The sequence below is a fragment of the Natrix helvetica genome, assembly GCF_964273705.1.
Source record: "Natrix helvetica genome assembly, chromosome: Z".
NCBI classification, from domain to species: Eukaryota; Metazoa; Chordata; class Lepidosauria; order Squamata; family Natricidae; genus Natrix; species Natrix helvetica.
In genome coordinates, this window is record NC_138554.1 from 15632054 (window position 1) to 15648636 (window position 16583).

Sequence of the window (16583 nt, forward strand, 5' to 3'; positions counted from 1 at the left end):
CCTGTTTGATTTTTTTTAAAGAAAAAAAATCTCTAGTGTGGTGAATGTGACAGAGACATAAAATACCTATCTTGGAAAAAATCCAAAATGAAATGGACAACGTGAATCTAACTGGCAGTCCACCACTTATAACCGATAGCTTTGCAACGGGTTGAAGTTATGACAAACCTCCCAGGGGTTACTTACAATGTAGATTCAAAGTTCTGTTGGTTTTCCCCCACCCCCCTCAGTCACTCCCCACCTCCCCAGGTTAAAATATTCTTTATTCTTAATATTAAAAGAGATAGGATAGAATATTTCCCCAATGGAGAAATGGAGAAACATGCTCTTAAAGGCAGAAAGCAGCCCCTGTCTTCCTACCATAGTACAACACCTTCAAGTCTTTAGGAATGGAGATTTTGTTTCCATTCAAGAAGTCTGGGCCAATCTATTCATAAACAAAATGCACAGAAGTCTGGAGCTGATAGGATTAAAAATCTACATTCCCCCACTCAAATTCTAAGGACGGGACATGACCTTGAGGACATAATAGGATTAACCTACCCCATTGAAGTAGCAAAAGGCACAAGGCTCACTACATTGCACAACCACCCTATAGAGATCCACCCACTCATTCAGCCATTTTGTCAGCCACCCCAGAAATATTGCTGCTGTCAGTGAAGTTTCTGGAAACCAAATGAACCTTCTTTCCCTGCAGTTTCCCCTCCATTTTATCTCCAGCGATTTTCTCCTGGCTTGGAACTGGACAGGATTTTTTCCCCACATCTGGATGCTGTTATCATTGTAAAGGCATACTGGTTGCTGAGTGCCCAAACTTGGTTGCATGATTGTCGGGATGCTGCATCTGTCATAAGTGCAAGGGCTGGTTATAAGTCACTTTTTTCAGTGTCGTTGCAACTACGAACAGGTGCTGAATGAATGGTTGTAAATGAAGTACTACCTGTAGTTTCCAGTTAGTGAAAATATTGTCCATTTAATCTTGGAAAACTGGCCAATCTAGAGCCAATGGACTTGAATATGTTCATTGGGGGGAATTATATGGGGTTTAGGATCAAAGTAAAACCTGGTTTTTTTTGCATCCTGTCTTCAAGCAGAAAAACAAAGAGGGCTTTGAAGAAGAGCCTTCAAAGAAAGGAGTAAATCTGGTGAGGAACTTTATAGGTGGCTTTTGGGGGGATAGTGAGGTAGTCAGTAACTCAGGAGTGAAATGCTATTGGTTTGGGCCCGTTTCCCCAAACCGGTAGTAAAAAATGCTAGTAGTCAGCTGTCACCAGTAGTCAGCTGTGCAATAATCAGCTGTGCCACACAATTCATATTTGCTAGAAATCATGCGGCACAGCTGATTGTTGCACAGTTGATCATCTTAAATTTTTAAAACTTTTTAAAACATTTTTTTTACTATCAGTTTGGATGAACCGGTAGTAAAAAAAAAAAAAGCTTTAAAAAGTGTTTTAAAAGTACCCATGATCAGCTGTGTGACAAATAGCTGTGCCACACAATTTATATTTGCTAGAAATCATGTGGCACAGCTGATTGTTGTACAGCTGATTGTCAGAACTTTTAAAAACTTTTAAAGCATTTTTTTTACTACCAGTTCAGGTGAACCGGTAGTAAAAAAAAATGCTTTAAAAGGTTTTTAAAAGTTCCCATGATCAGCCGTACGGCAATCAGCTGTGCCATGTGATTTATGTTCTCTAGAAAGCAAGAAATCCTGCTTTCTAGCGAATGTAAATTGCATCGCACAGCTGTTCCACCCTTACTGTTCTACTTACCTTTACAGACTCAGAAAACGCTTCTTAGCACCTGCGGTGCGCAAGTGCGTGAAGCGAACTAGTAGCAGACTTCAGAACATTTCATCCCTGGAGTAACCTTTTCTTGCTGGGAGGTCCCCTGCAGGATGCTAATGCTATGAAGTAGATCAGGGCTCTCCAAACTCGGCCACTTCAAGACTGGTGGACTTCAATTCCCAGAATTCCTCATACTAGCTGGAGAATTCTGGGAGTTGAAGTCCACCAATCTTAAAGTGGCCAAGTTTGGCAATCCCTGAAATGGTTTATTGGAGAAGATGAACTTTCTAATGTGGTCAAGATTGCTCCGTTTTCTCCCTTATGAGTACTGTTGGAAGAAACGGAGCAATCTGGGTTCAGTTCCAAGTGGGGAGAAAGACACTGGAAATATGGAGGCTGATTGGAAAGATGTTTTATTGATGGACAGGACCACATAGGTTATAGATCCTGGGTAGCTGAGCACATGGAGTTGAGAGAGAGAGAGAGAGAGAAAGATGTATTTATACCCTCTCTTGGGTCTTGCCCTTGAGTTTCCTGTTCCTGTGGCAAGGGCATGTATTGTATTGGTTTCTGTCAGACTCCCCTGAGGCCATGCAGGGGTCATAGCTAACTTTGTAGGTTAGCTGAGTCAAGCTTGGTGGGTGATATAATGTCCCCAGGTGATTTTGCAATGCAGTGAGCCCTGTTGCTAGATGAGTAGAGAGCTAATCCTATAATGTCCTTAGAGTCATCTCTTAATCCCATCACCCTGGAGCTGAAGTTCTAATTGTCTTGTAGATAGGCTGCCCCAGTCTTAATGTGCACCAAATATAATTTTCTACCTTTTGAATATTTCCTATGATATTTTATTCTTCTAGCACAGGGATGGGTGCTAACTTTCTACACTACCATTAAGTTAACATTTTTGTCTGAAAACCAGAAACTACAGTAGGAATCAAGGGAAATGAAATACATGTAATATTCATTCTACTTCTGAAACTTCAATTGAATTCAGGCCCAGTCTTTTAAGTCATCAAAGTTTCAACTCACTTGTGGTCAGCTCAGGCACAAACCTAACCAGTGTGGTTTTCCCCTTATAGAATTTTACAGCCCCGTATTGTTTCTTAATAAAGGGGAGAGTGCAGCCTATGGTGATCTAATAGATTAACAGAGTTGGAAGGGACCTTGTAGGTCTTCTAGTCCAATTCCCTGCCCAAGCAGGAGACCCTACACCATTTCTAACAAATGGCAGTCCAGTCTCTTCTTGAAAGCCTTCAGTGATGAAGCTCCCACAACATCCGATGGCAACTTCTGTCCCGTTGGTTGATTGCTCTCACAGTCAGAACGTTTCTCCTTATTTCTAGGTTGAATTCTTCTTGATCAGTTTCCATCCATTACTCCTTCTTCTAAATTTAGAAGAAGAGGGTCAACTCTATTTTTGGCTCAGGAAAAAAAATATTCTGTGTAAATTTACCCATTTCACTAAATGAGAATTTCTCTTTTCTTTTCTTTTCTTTTCTTTTCTTTTCTTTTCTTTTCTTTTCTTTTCTTCTCCTCCCTTCCCTTCCTGTAGAAGAATGAAATATTCTAGGAAATATTTAAAAAGGCAGAATATTATACTTCCCTGGATGAGAAAAGATGAAACATGTTCTTGAAAGCAGCTCCCCCTTTTGCTAATGACCCCAGAATGACTGGTGCCAACCTATCTACAAGACAAAAGGTTGGGCCAGCTTATCTACAACACAAAAGACAATCACCCTCAGGACATAATAGGATTAGCCCTCTACCCATCTCACCACATGGCACTTGGGAAGATTACACCACCCAGCGGGATTCAACCAAGCCTGGCACTCAAGACAACCTACAAAGTTGCCCCTGCATGGCCCCATGGGAATCTGACAACCAATCATAAGGTGACCAACCGTCCTCCTTTAGGGAGGACAGTCCTTCTTTTGTAAGTTCTGTCCTCCCTCGAAAAGTGTCCTCCTACATGTCCTCCTTTTCGATATTTGAAGACTAATCTGTTGCGCGTTATGTGACATATTTGTATTTGACATGACAATTTGTCAAGACTCGGTATAGTGCGGTATAAGACGCGATTATGAGACGCATGCGCTCCGCACGGGAGACCTTGAGAGAGAGCGTCGCGTGCAAGTGGCTTTGTTTACTTCTTACCGAAACACAACACGGCACATACGCACGCAGTAGACTCACGGCACGTCAGCAATTGAATGACTCACGGTAATTATTTCTTTCTCAGTGAATATTCAATTATACAGAGGTAAGTACAATTCACGTTTTATTAAACAGTTTTTAATGGTGTTTTTTTTACTTCATCGCAAGTATATTGAACAGATATTGAATCTTATGTTGAATTTTTATCTAAAGAAATGCTAGACATTAAAATAGACGACAATTGTCTCTTTGAAGAAATTAGAAGACTGAATGTATATTTAAATTCTGAAAAAATAATACAATGGGAAAATCAACATGTTGAAATTGATAAAAGATGGGTGGATATTTTCAGCCATTTCAAAAATGAACATATTCCATGTGAACATTTATTTATACTTGTTCAATTTACGTTGTGCTGCCCTGGAACTAATGCAGCAGTTGAAAGAGTTTTTTTCAATTGCCAATGATTTTTGGACAAGTGAGAAATCGAGATTGAATGTTGATACTCTAGCTGCAGCACTTGCCGTAAAATTCAATTTGAAGGATATTTCTTGTTCAGATATTTCCAATATATTGTTAGAAGATGATACATTGACAAAAAATATTAATTCTATGGAAAAGTACTCATTTAAATAATAATTAACAGGCATGTAAGCATAATTACAATATAAAATGTTGCAAATGTTTTTATTATGCATATATCATATTTTAGTGTATTATTGTTGCAATGAATAAAATATTTCTTTTATTTACGATATATTTTTTCCAATTTATTTGTCCTCCTTTTCATTGTAAAAAAGTTGGTCACCTTACCAATCAGAATACATTTCTTTCACAGGAACAGGAAGCAAGTTCAAAGCCCAAGAGAGGGTATAAATATATCTCACTCTCCATGCGGTCAACTACCTAGGACTTCAAACCATGTTATCCTGTCCACCATTAAACCATCTTTCCAAGCAGGCTTCATGTTTTCCAGTGTCTTTCTCCCCACTTGGAATGGAACCCAGATGGACATTTCTTCCAACACTTCACTTCCCTTTTTCTTTTTTTGACTTAGAATATTTTGATAAACTTATATACATTGTGAATTGGTAAACATGCTGGCTGGGGAATTCTTGGAGTTGAAGTCCACACATTTTGAAGTTGCCAAAGTTGAGAAACACCAGATTAAGCAAACAATGACTTAGCACAAAAGTGGGAAGCTGTTGGCAGCTAAGGCCTGCATATTGTTTTTGTGTGAGTGTGTGTGTGTTTCTTCATTGCTCCGCAGAATGGCAAAATGGGAAACCATTGCTGCATCCTACATGGAAGATGTAGGGTCTCCTCTCCTGCTTGAGGAGAGGATTTGATTAGAAGACGTTCCAAATCATGGGGTCTCTTAATACTATTGGTATTTTTTTCAAATCTGAAAAAGGAGCAAATCTGAAAGAAGCTCATAAGGCAAAAATAAAAGTTTATGCTTATAACTTTGCTTCACAAAGCAACATTCAAGAACAAGACCAAGAAAAAGATGCATATTTTAAATTTTAAAAAGTATCTAAAATCAAACAGTATATCTGAAATATCTCTATGTAAAAATGGCTCTGTGTGTATGTGTGTGTGTTCCAGCATAACTCTGGAATGCCTTCAGCAACCAAACTTGGTATACAAATGATTTACTCTCTGGAAACAAATACTGTGGGGGTAAGACACCCCTAACACCCCTCGGGGGGCTGTTTTCTTAAGATACAGCCTGTTGTACCTTAAAATGGCTTCTACCATACTGCTGTAAAATGGCTTCTGCTGTACAGTGCTGTGGACTTGCCATGGTAATGGCTTCCTAGTACTCCACAAGGGGGCTCCCTCTGGTAAGCGGGAAAATCCAACATTAGAAATTGTGGCTTTCATGGAAGGAGGGTTGGAATAAATAAATACCCGGGCAGTGCGGAGTTATCATCTAGTTTATTTTTAAAAGACAACTCTGTTTTTGTTTTTCACATAAATGGGAAACACTGTGCATAAAGTGCCCCCACTTTTAAAATTAAAAGTTCAATGATCGAAATACAGGCAGCCCTTCACATGCAACAGTTTATTTAGTGGCCGCTTGAAGTTACAATGTCTTTGTTAAAAATGACTTAGGACCCTTTTTCACACAACCATTGTAGCATCTCCATGGTCACATGATCAAACTTCAGATGCTTGGCAATGGACTCGTATTAATGACAGTTGCAGTGTCCCGGGGTCCCGTGATCCCCTTTTGCAACTTTCTAACAAGCAAAGTCCATGGGGAAGCCGAATTCACTTAACAACCGTGTTACTAATTTAACAGCTGCATTGATTCACTTAACAACTGCAGTGATTCCCTTAACAACGGTGGCAAGAAAGGTCGTAACATGGGGCGCAAATCACTTAACAAATGTCTCACGTTGTAACAGAACATTTGGGCTCAGTTATGGTCGTAAGACTACTTTTAAAGTATGAAAGTGAGGTAAAATAATCTAAAGCAGCGGTCAGCAACTAGTGGTCTGTGGACCACTAGTAGTCTGCGAGAACATTTTGGTGGTTCACAGAAAAATTATTTGCAATTTTTATATTGAACTAAGTCAGGGATCCTCAAACTCCGGCCCATGGGACGGATAAGTGCAATGAACATATTGCTTTGCTGCAGAGAGTCTCCCCCTTTGGGGTCTTTTTATGTAGGTTGGAGGGGGGCAGAAATTCCAACTTGGGGTCTGCTTTGGCCGCATTTGAACCCCTGAACCGCCGACCTTCTGATCAACAAACTCAGCATCTTAGCCACTGAGCCACCGCGTCACCTTCTTCAACATTAAGAATCACTATAAATGGGCACACATCCGAGGAATGTTTTCACTCCCACATTCAGTAGCCAGGATGGAAGATAAAGCTGCAGAGAAATTAGACAGATTAAGAAGAATGAGTCAGTTTAGTGTAACAGTTAAGGTGTCAGGCTGGAAATGGGGAGATCCTGAGTTCTAGTCCTTTGTGCTTTAAGCAGAAAGAAGCTGGGTGACCTTGGGCCAGTCACTTACTCTCCACCCTAGAAAGGAGTCAAGGGTAAACCACATCTGAAAAACATTGCCAAGAAAATTGCAGGGAGTTGTACAGACCAGTGGTCACCAACTGGTGGTCCGTGGTCCACGAGAAAATGTTGGTGGTCCTCAGAAAAATTATTTGTATTTTTTTATATTGCACTAAATCAGGGGTCCTCAAACTATGCCCACTGGGAAGCATATGTGCAATGAATATTTGTGTTGCTGCAGAGAGTCTCCTTCTTCGGGGTCTTTTTATGTGGGTTGGAGGGCAGCCTCCCTTCACCCTCCTGATATGGGGCTTTGGGCAAAGGCTGGAGAGAAGCGCCACTGATGGCAAAGAGCCGGGGGGCCTTCTTCCAGTGGGACTGTATCATGGCCTGGTACTGGTTTGTCAGGGGAAATTTCACCCTGAACTAATGAGGTCTTGGAATCGATGGCTTTTCCAAACAGCATATCATCAAGAAGCGAAAATGAAAATAAAACCCGAAAATGTGTTCTAATTAAAAACAAGCTTTATTACAAAAATAATAAATAGAAAATAAACAAATCTATCTAATTGTTACATTTTGGCAAGAACAAATGTTGCCCGTCCTCTATGAAGACGAATAGAAGATCAAAAGGAAAAAAGTCTCTGGAATGTGTGATGTATTAGAAAGCATGTGCAGTAAATCATTGTCAGATAAGAAACACTTCTCTACAGTATAACTTATAATAGAAGCTCAAGTAGACAAAATAACATAGTGACATGGTTGACCATCTCAGCCCACTCAGGCCCTAGGCACCGGTACCTTGCACTCCCGCAGGTCTTCTCTCTGCTTGGAAAGCTTATGCTCGTAGTCCTCAGTGAGGTGCTTCTGCTGAGCCTCCTTCTCGGTCAGATCCAATTTGAACTGAGCCAGCTGTTTTGCCAATTCTTTCTTGCAATGGTTGCTTAGCTCCAGCAACTGCTTCCTGTTGGGACCCTAAGGAGCCAGGCAGGGAGGCAAGGAGTGGGTGGGAGGGGAGGAGTGAGTAGAGACTGTGGAGGCGCCCCTTGACGTGAGTCAAGTCACATGACCACCTAGCCACACCAGTGGTGGGTTACGACTGGTACGTCCAGTATGGGCGTACTAGTGCCTGCTGGGAGTACCAGGTACCATTCTGGTACGGTGCTCTGGAGGGCCCGCCCGCCCACCCATGCTCCTTATCGGTATTTGATGTTTTGGGGGCTTCCACGCAGGCGCACGGAGCATATGCCGCCTGCGCGACACTCCACCAAGCAGCTGAGGCATTGCAGAGCATTGCGGGCAGTAAGTACATGTGTGCATGAACTGCACGCATTCATGTGGTGGGCACCTAGCCTTGTTGCAACAGTTGCAATGGGATCTGGAACCCACCACCACGCCCACCCAGCCGGTCATTAGGCAGATCATATTATTGGTCCACAGAAGTTAAAATTATGAATTTAGTGGCCCCTGACCCAAAAGGTTGGTGACCCTTGACCTAATGGACAGTTTTCTGAAATAAAGGACCGTCTGTATTAATAAAGGATGTAGGATCACTGTATCTGTAAGACATAAAAAAAATAGCACATCAGTAGCGGTATTGATAGTGGTATTGGAAGTAAAATAGTGCATTAAAAAAAGTTAGCAAAACTCACCCACTGTGTAAAAGCACAGGGAGGGAAAAACAGATAAAGGTTAGCCTGCATGCTTGATGGAGTTTGGTTTTTCAGCTTCCCCCAGATAAAGCTTTGTGGTTTAAGCCCCTTCCTTCTGAAGCAAGGCAAAGGGAGATCTCTGCGAAGGAAGGGATGACACAGGAAGGGATGGTTGACAGCTGAGCAGAAGGCTAACACGGAAAAGGAAAGGAAGGAAAATGAAAAGGAAAAGAAGGATACACACATGCATGCACAACTTCCAAGTTGGGACTTGTTGGAGGAAGAAACGCCAGGGGTGTGGTCTTCATTCCTCCAGCAAGTCCCAACTTGGAGGTTGCCTGAAGAATCCAGGGGTGTGAGTTCATGCCTGCAGACTGAGCCAGCCTCCCTGACACTCCCCTGCTCTTCCATTACTCAATCTCATTCCAGCTTCTAGTCTAGACAAGCAAAGGAAGAGCACTAAGAGAAGCAATGAAAAAGGATTGGTTATGAAGGCATTAATCCAGAGAAGGCAGGAGACACTGGCCCGTCTGTGAGCTGAAGTGGAGGGCTATCCCCCCATGTAGGTATTTTTTTAACTTTGGGGGGGGAGAATTGTAAGTGGTACTTGAGGCCCAGATCAAGTGGTGGTGGTGGGGGGGAGAGAGAAGGGAAGTGAGGCAGGTAAAGAAGCAGTTCCACTGTATGAAATATTTGGTGGGGGGGTTCCTTGAATCGTTCTGTTTGGAAATTTGGACATGAAAGGGATTAGCAGAAATGTATGATAAGAATCCGAGACAATATTTATGTTTGCCGGTTATGCTGCTATCCAAGCAGTCGCAATTCATCTTAATTTATAGATAATGATAATGGCAATGGAAAAGACATGCAAAGGATTAAAGCAAAATTCCACAAGGGAGGGAGGAAGGAGAAAGAGAGAGAGAGAGAGAAGGAGAAAGAAAGAAAGAAAGAAAGAAAGAAAGAAAGAAAGAAAGAAAGAAAAAGAGAGAAAAGGAAGGATGGGAGAGAGGGAGGGAGGGAGGAGGAAGGAAAGAAGGAGAAAGAGAGGGAGAGAGAGAAAAAGGAAAGAAAGAAAGAAAGGAAGGAAGGAAGGAAGGAAGGAAGGAAGGGAGGAAGGGAGGAAGGAAGGAAGAAGAAAGGAAGGAGGAGAGAGAGAGAGTCAGCCAGTTAGTTAGTCAGGAAAGAAAGAAAGAAAGAAAGAAAGAAAGAAAGAAAGAAAGAAAGAAAGAAAGAAAGAAAGAAAGAAAGAAAGAAAGAAAAAGAAAGAAAGAAAAAGAAAGAAAGTAAGAAAGAAAGATTTTTTTCCAGATTCTGGTTAGCATTATCATTTATTTGTGCATTTCAATTGAGAGACACAGAAAGGAAAGAGACCTACATTCCACTTTCTATGGAAAATTCAGGCATTAAGGAGGAAAGAATTTGAAAATGAAATAACCGGAGTTAGTAAGGACTTTCCCGCTTGATAAATGCTAGAGTGGTGGAACACCGTGCTGGATTTGGATTGCTTTGTTTCAAAAGGGATAGCAAATTCAGAAAATTGCTGGAGCTCCTTTGATAGGTGGGAACACTAAAGAGATTTCAAAAAGGAGATTCCCCACAACTTAAAAATTTTAGTCAAACAGGGAAGAAAATAGATGAAGAGAAGTAAAAAAAACCGAAAATGATGGGTGAGGTGTTTTTCCTCCCTCGTAAATGATCTTTACAGCTGTCAAATGCCAATGATTGGCAGAGAAATAAACAAGATAAAAGAGAATCCCTATTTCCTCACACAGGTACTTTAGTGCTCTCTGAGCTTGGTGATTTTCTTGCAGACGTTTCATTACCCAAACTAGGTATCATCATCAGTGTTAGTCACTATCCATGACTAGTTATCATCAACCACTATCACCAGCAGTGATGATGTTACCCAGTTTGAGCAATGAAGTGTCTGCAAGAAAATCACCAAGCTCAGAGAACACCAAGGACCCTTCATCTCAACGCCAAACTACCAATAATCTCCTTTATTAGTCACACAGAATCTGCTGAGGCAGTGAAACTCATGGCTACTGGACATGCAATAGCCATGGTTTTTAAAAAGGTAAAAAGATAAAGGAGTCTCTGCAGATTTTACTCCACTAGTCATTGCCGACTATAGGGGGGGGGTGCTATCTCAGTTTCAAGGCCATTTGTTGTGACTCACCAGCGGCCAGCGGAGCTAGCAGCAGATTAGGACAGTGAGGAGGTTGGGGAGAAACATGGGCCAGTCCTGGAGTCTGGGGAAAGCTCTGATGAGGGCTCTGTGCCGGAGGAAGAGAGGGGGTCAGAGCCATCTGACAGTTATCAACTGCCTTCAGAGCCAGAGATCACTAAAGCAGACGAACAACTGGAGCCTGTTCCCTGTGTGCACATGCGCAGAGTTGCCAGACGAAGGGAACAGCTAAAGAACAGGGGTCAACTTGGGAGTAAGGCCACAGGTGGATGGTGAATGGCCTCTCCCAGAAGAAATAAAAGAGGAGCGAAAGGGGAGTGGAGTTTGCAGGAGAAAATTAGTTCGCTTAATTGGTTCGTGACTCTCCGAGACTCCTTGCCTACGTTTTGTAGATATCAGCCTGTCAGCTCTCCAAACCAGTCTGTGACTGTAAATCCTCCCAAGAAAGACTTTGCTGTGATATGAATGAGCAGAATTCATGGTAAATTAATAAAAGGGGTTTTTGTCGGGACCAGAAGTTTGCTTCATGCTTTTGGGAAGCCTGGGTCAGAATACCATTGAGCTAGTGCTGTCTGAAGATGCTTTCTATGGGGATGTGACTAGCATGACATCACAGAGAGCTGTTACCTTCCCACTGTAGTGACATCTATTTATCTACTCGCATTTGCATGCTTTTAAAGGAATTGAGGTGAGAACAGGAGCTCACCCTAGCTTACGGTGCTCGGGTCTCAAACCTGGGCTGCCAACTTTCAAAATGATCCTAGTATCTTAACTGTTGAGCCACCAGACTGTCCCTAAAATAGTAAAAGGTATGGAGGCATATGTCTATGGAGATTCTCAGTCATCCAGGTAATGGTTGTTCCAAAGGTGCTTTTTCAAGAAGCAACTGGACTTTCTTTGTTCTTCTTTGAAGAAGTTTCACATCTTCTTGGGTGAGAAGTGAAACACCTTCAAAGAAAAACCAGAAAATCCAGTTGCATCCTGAAAAAGCACCTTTGGTATGGAGGCAAAATTCAAGAAGCAACCAGAGGTCACCTATTTGTGTAAGAAAGCCAATATGAGAGGTAGCACAATCAGAAAAGCAAACAGAAAAAGAAAAGAATATGGCCAACATGTCCCAGAGATTAGATCTTGTGAGACCACCAAAGGTACATTTCCACTTTTGCCTCATTGCAACTAGGGGACCATGTTGGCACAGTGGTTAGAATGCAGTATTGGAGGTTAATTCTTCCCACTGCCCAGAGTTCGATTCTGACCGGCTCAAGATTGACTCAATCTAAAAGAGCAAGAGATGATGGATAAGGGGGAAAGCTTAACAGAAGAGAGGTATAAATAAATATATATATATATATATATATATATATATATATATATATATATATATATATATATATATATATATATGTGTGTGTGTGTGTGTGTGTGTGTGTGTGTGTGTGTGTGTGTGTGTGTGTGTGTGTGTTGTAATTGTACTGATAAATAAATAAAGGGAGACTAGGATAGATCTATTTCGAGCTAATTAGCTCTCATCAGCTAGCCGTCATATATATATATATATATATATATATGTATGTATGTATGTATGTATGTATGTATGTATGTATGTATGTATGTATGTATGTATATATATATATATATATATATATATATATATGTTTTCGTAGATTTTCACGGGTGTAGGTATGCTGGTTTTGTTGTATTCGGGTCTTTTCCCGTGTAAGGTTGAGATTGTCTTTGCAACGTTTCGGCAGGATCACACCTGCCATCTTCAAGCTGTATATATAATGAATTAGCTCAGTAGATGGGAATGTGAAACTAGATAATTAAATAAATACTATTCATTTTGAATGTAAGTTAAACAATGTTGGGGATTTAAAATGTTAATGATTGGGAAAGGGGAATTCATGAGATATTTTCTGGGAAGAAAAAATAGGATAAATAACTGGAAAAACTGTAAAAATGGTGAAATACAGGGCGTACAGTGATGTTAACTATGTGTAAAAATTGAATAAGAAATGATGAAGAATTATGTAAAGAGAATAATACTGTTGAAATAGCAAAGCTATGGTTAAAAATGGTTGATTTGTAAAGATGAATTAATAGTAATTAGTTGAAGACAAAAAGAAAAGGGTGTTTAGTAATGATATGTAAGCCTGAATGAATTAATGGAAAAAGATAGAGGATTATGTAAAAGAGATGAATATTGATAAAAGTGGGAAGATTAGATTATAAACATGATGCATAAGATGTGACCTGGTCCACACTCTGTCCATAAGGTATGTATGATGCAATAAAACTTGTCTTAAAAAAAATTGACTCAACCTTCCATCCTTCCAGTAAAATGAGAACTGAGATTTTGGGAGGCAATATGCTGACTCTATAAACCGCTTAGAGAGGGCTGTAGAGCACTCTGTAGCAGAATATAAGTCTAACTGGTACTGCTAGTGCTAGGAAGCAGCGTGCTGAACAAAATGTACTTTTGGTGGTGGGGTGTAAGCATAATCCATCTCTTGACATCTCAGACTTCTCCATCCCTTCCTTCTTAACAGGGCGCCCCCATTCCATTCGCTGAATGCAACCACCAATGATTGCCTGTTCACATCAGGAAACAGCACCCTCGTGAGCTCCTCCACCTCCAGCATCGCTGGCATTGTGTTTCTCCTCCTGGCTGCCCTGATTGGGCTACCTGGAAACTTATTTGTGATCTGGAGCATCCTATGGAAAATGAAGCCAAGCAATCGCTCAGTCACCTGCCTTCTGGTCCTAAACCTGGCAGTAGCAGATGGAGTGGTTCTTCTCCTGACACCCTTCTTCGTCCTCTTCCTTATCTTCAAGACCTGGGTGTTTGGCTTGGCCATTTGCAAAGGGGTGTACTACCTGTGTTGCATCAACATGTTCGCTAGCATCTTCATCATCACCCTCATGAGCGCAGATCGCTGCTTGGCAGTCAACCAGCCCTATTATTCCCAAGCCATCCGGAAGAAGAACCTGGTGGTCAAGATCTTGGTAGGGATATGGACGGGGGCCATTTTGTTGTCTCTGCCAGCTTTCTTCTTCCGCCAAGTCTTGCAGGAACCGTCGAGAAAGCTTCTCATTTGTGAGCCTTGTCACTCCAGGAAGAGCCTGGCCATCTTCCACTTCACCCTGGAGACAGTGGTGGCCTTCGTGATTCCATTCACCGTTATTGTTGGCTGCTATTCCGCCATTCTTGTTCGCCTCAGGGGGGTACGGAAGAGAAGAGGGGCTCGGACTGAGAAACTGATCGTGGCCATTGTGATCTGTTTTGCTGTCCTATGGATACCCTACCACATCATCAACATGATCCAGGTGGCTTCCAATCTAACCTCAGGGAAAATGGCAGACCGACTGGGACAGGCCTGGAAAAATGGGCGAGCAGGAGCCACAGCCTTAGCCTTCTTGAGTAGCAGTATTAACCCAGTGCTCTATGTCTTTGCTGCTGGGAATCTCATTAAGACTTCGGGTGCCAATTTCATTGCTCAGTTCTTCGAGGGGGCATCCGAGGGGCTCGGACGCAGGTCTCAGTCTCAGAAAAACTTGGACAAAGACTTAATACCAGCAGCTGGAGCATCCGTGGACCTGGACCAGCAGTTATTGGGAAATTGTGATAGGGTCGACAAGGACAGAGATTGTAGGCTGAAAGATGGCACAACACATAACATTTCCTAGACTGAGTCACTACACAAGAAATTCCAAAACTGCCTTAGGCAGGACCGGTTCCTCCAGCATATGACTGTCAACACTCATTGGGTAGTTCTTCAATATTTCATGCAGAGGTTTTACGAAGTCAAGAATTGAAGCTAGGGTCATTTGCCTGCGAAATATGGATTGCAGTTCTGCTACTTGCCTGCTCTCCGTGCAAAACCGAGATTCAGAGAAAAGTGTCAGTAACATTTCTACACTACATGACATGTGCAACTATTTTTCCCCCCTCTTTTCCACCTTTCCCCTTTGTACCTAGGTTAATGGCAGTATTGTTTATTTCGTTGCTTCCTTGTTTTTTCATTGTCTCTTCTTGCCACATCCATTTGAAGAAATGCAATGCATAGATTTCAGAAGTTTTTTTTTTTTTTAATTTTCATAGCTAGGCTTTAGGCTCAGTGATGGGATCTTACCAGTTTAACAACCGTTTTGGTGATCGTGCACTTTGTATGCATACGCATAGTTTTGGGAAACAGTACCTTCCACTTTACTGCTGGGGAGGAAAACAGCTGAGGCACAACATTCTGCTCTGCCACGCAACTCAGCTAAAAAGATATAGGTGAGTTAAGCGCAGGGGCAGGTGGGCAGGTCCTCTTCATTGTTGGAGCGAACAGGCTTGCTCCCAGCTGATGGTCAAAGCTATCTGTTCACCTGGTAGAATCCCACCGCTGTTTAGGCTTGACTCTTATGAAAAGAGCAAAGACCTGTGGTTGATTTTGTGCATGTACAGGATGTTTATCTGTCAGTAAATAAATTGTTCATGAATGGTTGGATGCCAGTAGCTTACCTCCCTCCCTCCCTCTCCCCCGCCTCTCTCTCCTTAAAAATTACATACAGTTTTTTTTTTTTTTTGCAGGGAATATTTGGATGAGAAACAATAAATACAATTTTTCAAATATCTTAAAATTAAATGCAAAGGGAAAAAGGAAAAAAAAAGATTGACCGAAGCTAGTTGAATAAACTGATACACACAAGCATATAAACATGAACTTGAGTGTATGGGTTGATGATAAAAAAACAAAACCCATACTAGGCTTTTTCACCATGGAATATTTGCATTTGGTCTTCTGATAAGCTAAAAGGAATCAGGAGAATTTCTGCAGTAAATTCTTTCACTATCTGCTTGCAGGCTTAATTCCTCCAACATAGACATTTTCTAAAAGCAGAGGAAGGCATTTGGTCTTTTTTAAGATATAAAAGGAGGAGGGGGGAGGAGGAGGAGGAGGAGGAGGAGGAGAAAAAGAAGAAGAGGAAGAAGAAGAGGAAGAGGAAGAAGAAGAGGAGGAGGAGGGGTAAAAACCAAAATTAGAATCTCTCTTTACTTCAGGCAACTTCTCTCCTTATACTACAGTAGCCAGTAGGAATGCAAGAACTGAGGTTGATAATCCCCAGTTCATAAGTACGTAGAACCAACAATATTTGTCTTGGATTGTTTACAATAATAAACTGTTTATTATATACAAATGATTGCATGAGTTCCATTTATGCCCTTGTGTCCTTTTAATGACAAGCCAGTGGGAACATTTAGATAGCTGAAAGTTAGCATGCCTATCAGTGACAAATATGCTTTTCTTGCACAGGAAGGAGGTCTACATTTTTTTTAAAGTATTCAACCCATTTTCATGGGTAGGATATTTGTCTGAAAGGCCTGTTAAAAATAGGCCTAGACAAGATATTAGCAAGATCTCTTCCTTGTGTGGGTGCTTCCTGGCAGAAACACAATGTGGTTCACCTCATTGAGGGATGATGATGATGATGACGACAATGACACGGTACTTCTGAAGAATGAGTTCTTCATTTTTGGCCTTGGCCTCCTCCAACACAGAGAAATAAGTAGAGAGATCTTCACAATGTCAAGACCCAAAGTAAAATTAACTCAAATAATTGAGTTCAGGATGGTTGGGGAGTGACTGCAATGGATTTAAATTGTCACGTCTACAGGAGGGAACTGTACCTTTATGCTGAACAAAAACAAGTACTCAATGGGACTTAAATTGGATTTAAGTTGAGCTTGCAGAATATTTTTTTAATTTATATTTTTATTATTAGTACATATAAGTACA

The 16583-nt window shown here is 41.4% G+C and overlaps 1 protein-coding gene across 1 annotated transcript; it reads left to right on the forward strand.

Annotated features, from left to right (window-relative positions):
- Positions 1–9005: 9005 nt before the first annotated feature.
- LOC309401086 (leukotriene B4 receptor 2-like) lies at positions 9006–15289 on the forward strand. The gene is made up of 2 exons (XM_081970036.1): positions 9006–9174; positions 13350–15289. Coding segments are annotated over exons 1-2 (1140 nt in total). The 5' UTR covers positions 9006–9172; the 3' UTR covers positions 14488–15289.
- The last annotated feature ends 1294 nt before the right edge of the window (positions 15290–16583 follow it).